Here is an 8,684-nt window from a genome sequence, read left to right on the forward strand (position 1 = left end):
CGTTTTTAATAGAATTCAATCAATGTAAGTGACTAATCAACAAACTAGTGATTTTAACCAACAAAATGGACCATATTAAACATAAACATAAAAAAGAAATGACAATTAAAAATACAAGTGAAAACAAACAATTGACTGAGTTAATTGTTGAAACACCATGCATAGTTTTGATTTTTTTATCACATTACACATACAAACGTGTGACACATACATAACTGATAATCAAGTATAGTACATATTATAAAATTTCCGCCTAATTGGCGCCCTCACGGGTAAACAGTGATGTTTACGAAAAAATGTTTCAAACAAAAGTTGTTTAATTTTTGATAAGGAACATTTTTTACATTTTAACTTTTGTTCTATCTCTAACGGTTTACAAGATGGGTAAGATTCATTTGACCCAATAGACTCATTTGACCTATGATGCTCATTTACGAACTTTACCTCACTTTTTACGTCCTGAGTACGCTGTAAAAATTTCAGCTCGATATCTTTTTTCGTTTTTTGAGTTATCGTGTCCACAGACGGACGGACGGACAACCGGAAATGGACTAATTAGTTGATTTTATGAACACCTATGAAAATTTTTTTCCTAGCATCATTATTTTTAAGCGTTACAAACTTGGGACTAAACTTAATATACCATGTATATTTCATATATGCATGGTATAATAATCTACGACAGAGTGATTCAATTAAAAAAAAATATATAAAGGAGACGTTAAACTAAATGGGGAATTTTTTGAAGAACACATTAAATTTGAACAGCAAGTAATAGGGTATTCCACTTTTTTTGAAAATGTTCTTCAAATGTTGATTTTGCTAATAAAAAAGCCACCAAATATTTATTTCGGAAAAATACACACGCTTTCTTGCTAAAAACTTAAATAAAATTTTAAACTGTTAAAAACGCGGGCATCCAATTTGATGACGTAATATGGGTATCACTATATGAAATAACACAAAAAACTTTGACAGATATATTCATAGATATCTGATTATAATAAAAATAAATACGTATTATCTATGTATACATTATACCCAGCTGTCTACACTGAACTAATTGATGGTCTATGACTCATACCGCTATGACATCACAGCAGGGCTTACCCGCGTTTTAGGTCACGTGATATACAGTTTAAAAATTACGATTTTTAATTTTAATATTTTTAAAGAAAAATGTGCTTTTATGACTCGAAATCAGAATATTAAGTATATTTTTACATAAATTTGACATTTTACATACCTTTTTTCAAATTTCATGATTTATTTTTGACTAACGATAATACCCTATTACACACAGAAGTAATTATTAAAGAAGAAGAAATATTAGATGAATATGAATATTTAAGGTTCCCACAGAAATAATCGTTAAAATTTGATTACAAATTTTGGTCATGAATACAATGTAACTTTCGATCGAGTCACGTTTAATTTTTCGAAAAAAATAAGACATAATTTTGGATACGTCTTTGCCGTCAGTTTCTGCCTAAAAGATGCAGTTTTCATAAAATTCTACCTTTTAAATACGGAATAACTTTCTAATTTAAAGTTTTCTTCTATCTCTTAACAGTTATGAAGCATAGTACTCTTTTCATTGAACCTGAAAGACTAGTTCGAATAATATGATGGAAATGTGTGCCAATGATAAGCCACGTTTGTACTGTAAGCTTTTTACGGTACGATAAAAAATTCTAAATTTTTGTTCTCCTAATGTAGGGAACTATTCTTGGTAAAAGTTCAGTTTAAGCAGTTAGACACTTTTTCTTGAAAATCATCTTAGAACTCGTCAGGAAAAGGACAAATTCCAAGCATTTATTAAGAATACTTAGATGGGTTAGGTAATCAATTAAAAATATGTCGTTGTTAACCTTATTTATTATTAAATATGTAAAAAATGTACAAACATTATAAAAATACTACACTGATACCCACCCGCTTCGCTGGGTTTAAAATTAAAGATTGATAAAGATTGCTCTCGCTTATCCCCTTTCTATAACACTCGAAATAATGGTAAGGATTGTTTTATACAGGTAAAATATATGTATGGTTTTCTATTTTTTTAAATGTATAATAGTAATTATTCATTGAGTATATCAGAAAGACGGCCGTGAAATATTTTTTATTGACTATTTGTACAGAAATCTGTAATTTATGGTAATGTCAAATGACTATTTTACAGAAATCTGTAATTTATTGTAATGTCAAATGACTATTTTTACAGAAATCTGTAATTTATTGTAATGTCAAATTAATTAATTTTAAATTTGTTTTTATTAATATATCTTTATAAATTACATCGCATGTGTTATTCTGATAAATCAGTTATATTGCCGTACAGTTTCATTAAAAACCATTCGCTAGTTTTAGCGTGAAAGCGTAACAAACAAACAAACAAACATGCTTACTTTGGCATTTATAATATGTAGAGATTCTCAATAAAATAATCTTAATGTTAAATTATACTGAATAAAAAAATAGCCCGAATTGAATATAAACATCAAAAGAAGTAATAATTAGAAATAAATTATAAATCGACGACAGTGATTTTAATAAACTAAGAATTAAAATGGAGTAGTTTCTGCTGGGCAGGATTTTTGTATTATTACGTTAGTTTTTACAACCTCAATCAATCTAATTATACCATAGAAAATCTGTAAAATAGAATTCAATATAGATAACTAAATTTATTTAAATTAACAATATGGACCATATTAAAAATAAACATCAAACAGAACCAGAAGTGACAATTAAAAATGAAATCAACGAAACTGATTCAAATAAACAAAAAATTAAAATTGAGGACACATTACTTGGGGAATTGATTAAATTTGAACATGAATTACATACAGAAGTATTTATTAAAGAAGAAATATTAGATGAAAATGATATAAGTACACAAAAGCAAACAGAGAAAGAATTATCTTGTGATATTAGTGAGAAACGAATTAAATACGAAAAACAGTTACACACACAAGTAAAAGATGAACATCCAGAAAATCAAACCAAAGAAACATTCGATTGCTTTAATAATGACGAATGCATTAAAAATATAGAAAATAAATTTGCGAATAATAAATTAATTAAGCATAAAAGCATTAATTCAGAAGAAAAACCTCATAAACGAACACATACTGGGGATTTAACTTATTCATGTGATGTATGTGATAAAACATTTAACCAGCACGTTAATTTAGTTCGCCATAAACGAATACATACCGGAGAAAAACCATATTCATGCGAAATTTGCGATAAACAATTTAATCGAAAGAGTAGTTTAGTTACCCATAAACGAATACATAATGGAGAAAAACCGTATTCATGTGACGTCTGTGGTAAAACATTTAACCAGCCTGGTGTTTTAATTTGCCATAAACGAATACATACTGGAGAGAAACCTTTTTCATGTGACGCCTGTGGTAAGGCATTTGGCCACAAAAATAGTTTAGATTTACATAAACGAAAACATACTGGGGAGAAACCTTATTCGTGTGATTTTTGTGATAAAACATTTAAGCAGCTTAATGTTTTACTTTACCATAAACGAATTCACACTGGAGAGAAACCTTTTGCATGTGACGTTTGTGATAAAACTTTTAACAACCATTATAGTTTACACGTCCATAAACGTACACATACGGGCGAAAAACCATATTTATGCGAGGTTTGTGATAAAACATTTAAAAACCATTATAGTTTACGTATCCATAAACGAACTCATACGGGAGAAAAACCTTATTCATGTGAGGTATGTGATAAAACATTTAACAATCATTATAGTTTACACGTCCATAAACGAACACATACTGGCGAAAAACCTTATTCATGTGAGGTATGTAATAAAAAATTTAGTCTGCAAAGAACCTTAGTACTCCATAAAAGAATACATACTGGAGAAAAACCTTACGCGTGTGATTTTTGTGATAAATCATTTAACAATCATAATAGTTTTCGTATCCATAAACGAACACATACGGGAGAAAAACCTTATTCGTGCGAGGTATGTAATAAAATATTCAGCCATCGAAGTAACTTAGTTCGCCATAAACGAATACATACTGCAGAATAGAAAACTTATTCGTGGGGGCATTTGTGTTAAAACAAAGAGAAAACTTAAGTTTACTTCGTCATAATTGAATGAATAATGGAGAAAATCATTATTCATGCAGTGTACGTGAAAGTTATTACTGCAAAAGTACGAGTTCATCCACAAGAGAAAACTTGTGCATCGGGCTTGTCAGTAGGAGTTGACATCAAAAAATGTATAAATTCAGATTGTGAGGACAAATTGATTAATTAGCAAACAACCCAACTGAACTCTCAGACATGAGAAGATCATTGGAAAATTTTTGGATTTTATTTATATAAATATATATCAATAAATATAGAATATTACAAAATATTGTTATATATTGTGAATATTTTAATTTGAAAATAAATATATAAGCTATTTTTTTTATTGATTTTTCCTCAGTTTTAGCGTCCTGATCACACTATAAAGATTTCAGCCTGATAACACATTTCGTTTATGAATTATCGTGTCCACAAACAGTCTGGCAGACGGACTGACAATCGGATATGGACAAATTAAATGATTTTATGAACATTTATACCAAAAATTTCTTCGTAGCATCAATATTTTTTAGCGTTACAAACTTGGGACCAGAGAATATATCGGTAAAATTTACTGATACAGTCTCTGCTTGGGAGTAAAGGTTGATATATATTGCATATATATACAGGGTGTATAAAAATGTCAATAAATTTAGCATTTTAAAAAATAATACTAGCCTAATAGTCTAAGATCCCAATTAGGATCGACCTTCACCCATCTGTTTACCGGATGAAAGTTATTTTTTATGAAATATAAAATGTTAACAAATATCCCTGCAATGGGTTGCCTATAAAAATGTGGTCCAGACTACTTTTAGTGAAAATATCAAGAGTAAAATTTTTAGAAATTTTTCACTGACTTGCATATCTTACGAATTTTGATCTACTCGAAAGTAAAAGCCATAAAGAATATGCAGCAGCTATGTTGTTTGCCTTTTTTCGTTCACTATTTTCGCATTTATACAAGTTGAAAATAGTAATTACGTGCATCTGTTAATTCATTGACTCGCATATCTAAATAAAGATAATTTTGTTACAATTACGGTGGCATATGATTGGCCACAAAATATTGGTCAAAAATAATGTTTACAAGCTTTCCAAGTTTTGATATTTATATTAAAAATGGTCTGGACCATATTTTTTAAGGCAACCCGTTACAGGAATATTTGTTAATATTTTACATTTCATAAAAAATAACTTTCATTCGGTAAACAGATGGGTGAAGGTCGACCCTAATTCGGATCTTGTACTATAAGCGAAACGTATATATATATATACTCCATTTAATGTAAGTTCAAAGCATAGATAAAATATAGTAGTATGGAAGTTTAATGTACGTTTCGCTTGAGCTATTCGTTTTTGTTATCGCGTTGTTTAATAGTGCTGTTTGACATAAATAGACAATATTTATACCATGGGGGCTATAAAGAAGGAGAACGATCGCTATAGAAAATATTGTCCCCAAAATATGGACAAAATAAGTGAGGCTCTGGGATCGCTAAGTTGTCTCATTAAAAGCGGGCTGTTGTGCGCTAATTTCAAATGATCTATCAACGTTTAATATACGTGTATATAATATCATTCAAAGGCAAAAAAAAGCAAATAATGAAATTATTATTAATTATTATTATTATTTATTAATGAATAAATTATAAATTATCTATTCTACTTTATAAATTTGAATGGTACTAACTTCATCTACTTGTACTCATAAACAGCTAACTTCGCAGATACTACTTACCGACGACAGCGCGGTTGGTGGCTGAAAAATTAACTATAAATTCTACAAATTTTCAGGGACAGACGCGCTAATGCTTTAGCGATCGTAGCGATCGTTCTCCTTCTCTCTAACCTCCTTGATTTATACCATAGAAAACCTGCAAAATAGAACTCGATGAATGTAGGTGTAACTAATCATCAAACTAGTGGTTTTAACCAACAAAAATGGACCATATTCAGTGATTCAATTAAACAAAAAATTACAAAGGAGATGTTAAACTAAATGGGGAATTTATTGAAGAACATATTACATTTGAACAGCAATTACACGCAGAAGTCATTATTAAAGAAGAAGAAATATTAGATGAATATGATGTAAATAAATGATACAAAATGTTGGTAAAGTAGAACTCTGATTTTTAGTTCAAATACTACCGTTCATGAAGGTTATAGAACCCGTTCCTCCTTAAATATGACTCTCGATACTGCCATACTACCTTAATTAACATGATTCAAATAAACAAAATGGATTGATGTTTAAACATAAAAAAGGTTAAATTAAAAATAAATTCTAAATAGACAACAGTGATTCAAATAAACTAAAAATTAAAGTGTTTTTCTTTAACAGGAATTTTGTACTCATGTGTATGTTTTTAAAACTTCAATAAGAATCCAATTAAGTGTTCCCACATCATCATTTCGTAATGTTAGTTAAAATTTGTATTAATTAATACAAATTGAACGTCCCTGTTCATTTTTAACACATTTGTTTATTGTGATTACAAATTGTAAATAGTAATCAAATTAAAAAAATAAGTTAAGTGTTAAAGTGATTTTAATCAACAAAATGGACCATATTAAATATAAACATCAAAAAATTAAAACGGAAATTCAACTAAATGAGGAATTTATTGAGGACCTTATTAAATTTGAACAGCAATTACACACAGAAGTAATTATTAAAGAAGAAATATTAGATGAAAATGATATAAATATACAAAAAGAGAAAAAATTATCTTGTGATGTTGGTGAGAACCGGATTAAAATCGAAAAACAAGTAAAAAATGAATATCCAGAAAATCAAACCGAACAAACATTCGATTGCTATAATAATGACGAACACGTTAAAAATATACAAAATAAATCTGCGAGTAATAAATTAACAACGCATAAACGACTTCATACTGGAGAAAAACCGTATTCATGCGACGTATGTGATAAAAGTTTTAACCGAGCAAATGGTTTAGTTCTCCACAAACGGATACATACTGGAGAGAAACCTTATGCATGTAACGTTTGTGATAAATCATTTAAACTCGAATTTACTCTCCGTTACCATAAACGAATCCATACCGGAGAGAAACCTTATGCATGTGACATCTGTAATCAAAAATTCAGACAACAATGTACTCTAGATCGCCATAAACGAATACATACTGCAGACAAACCTTACGCATGTAACGTTTGTGATAAATCATTTAAACTCGAACTTACTCTCCGTTACCATAAACGAATCCATACGGGAGAGAAACCTTATGCATGTGACATCTGTAATCAAAAATTCAGACAACAAGGTAATCTACATCGCCATAAACGAATACATACTGGAGAGAAACCTTTTTCATGTGATTTCTGTGGTAAATCATTTAGCCACCAAACTAGTTTACGAATTCATAAACGATTACATACGGGGGAGAAACCTTTTTCATGCGAGGTTTGTGATAAAACATTTAACAACAACGATCATTTACGTCTTCATAAACGAACTCATACTAGAGAGAAACCTTATTCATGTGACGTATGCGATAAAACTTTTGGCCAGCGAAGTAATTTAATTTTTCATAAACGAGTACATACGGGAGAGAAACCTTATTCATGTGACGTTTGTGATAAAACATTCAGTCGTAGAAATACTTTACGTTTCCATAAACAAATACATACAGGGGAGAAATCTTATTCATGCGACGTATGTAATAAATCATTTTCCTGGCGAAGTAATTTACTTTTTCATAAACACACACATGCTGGAACTTATTCATGCGACGTTTGTTTTAAAACATTCAACCAGCAAGATAGTTTACTACGCCATAAACGAATACATAATGTAAAGAAAGCTTATTCATGTGACGTTTGTGATCAATCATTTACTCAAAAATACAACTTAATTCGTCATGAACAATTGCATACTGGAAAAAAATCTTATTCTTGTAAGGTTTGTGATAGAACATTTTCACAAAAATATAACTTAAATCGCCATGAAGATTTACATAGTGGAGAGAAACCTTATTCATGCGACGTTTGTGATAAATCATTTGCCCAGAAAAGTTATTTAGCTAAACATAAACTACTTCATTCAAATGTGTAACTATTTTCGTATTTTACTCACTCGTATCCACTTGATAACTAAAACCAATCCAAAAGCATGCTCAAATTGTGGAGTAATAGTGACTGTACAACATATAATGGTGGAATATGAGAGCCTCCAACAGCAAAGAAGAATTGGGGGTCTGTCAAATATTATCAACATTTTATTTACAGAAGTGTCTCCGAACCATCTTATTGAATAATATTAAATTTATTATAGTTTTGTAAATATTAATCGATGTTGAAAAGCGGGTTGAAATAAATAAACAATCAATTAATCAATAAAAAATTATAAAAATAAAAAATTAATAACGGGAAACCAGAAAAAATTTAAATATATAAGTAGTTTTTATTTATAATTATAGATGGCATTACAAAAATAGTATATGTATATAATCATAGAGGGCAATAATCGTTTTTGAATAATTAAATTGACAAAGATAGTTATTGTCTATAATTAAAATAGTGCCTTATGACGTATGTGAATG

At 29.3% G+C, this 8,684-nt stretch overlaps 2 protein-coding genes across 2 annotated transcripts; both read left to right on the forward strand.

Annotated features, from left to right (window-relative positions):
• The first annotated feature begins 380 nt into the window (after window positions 1–380).
• On the forward strand, window positions 381–4,307 carry LOC123298871 (zinc finger protein 888-like). The gene is made up of 2 exons (XM_044880967.1): window positions 381–384; window positions 2,853–4,307. Exons 1-2 carry the CDS (start codon window positions 381–383, stop codon window positions 4,067–4,069), a joined length of 1,221 nt encoding a protein of 406 aa, XP_044736902.1. The 3' UTR covers window positions 4,070–4,307.
• Window positions 4,308–6,679: 2,372 nt separating this feature from the next.
• LOC123298872 (zinc finger protein 664-like) lies at window positions 6,680–8,443 on the forward strand. The gene has a single exon (XM_044880968.1). The coding sequence runs from the start codon at window positions 6,680–6,682 to the stop codon at window positions 8,195–8,197; it is 1,518 nt and encodes a 505-aa protein (XP_044736903.1). The 3' UTR covers window positions 8,198–8,443.
• Window positions 8,444–8,684: the final 241 nt, after the last annotated feature.

Source organism: Chrysoperla carnea, chromosome 4 (assembly GCF_905475395.1).
Source record: "Chrysoperla carnea chromosome 4, inChrCarn1.1, whole genome shotgun sequence".
In the NCBI taxonomy this organism is placed as follows: Eukaryota; Metazoa; Arthropoda; class Insecta; order Neuroptera; family Chrysopidae; genus Chrysoperla; species Chrysoperla carnea.

What these genes read in the sequence shown, in the direction of transcription:
- LOC123298872 (XM_044880968.1), top strand. Translation starts at nt 6,680, where the DNA reads ATGGACCATATTAAATATAAACATCAAAAAATTAAAACGGAAATTCAA.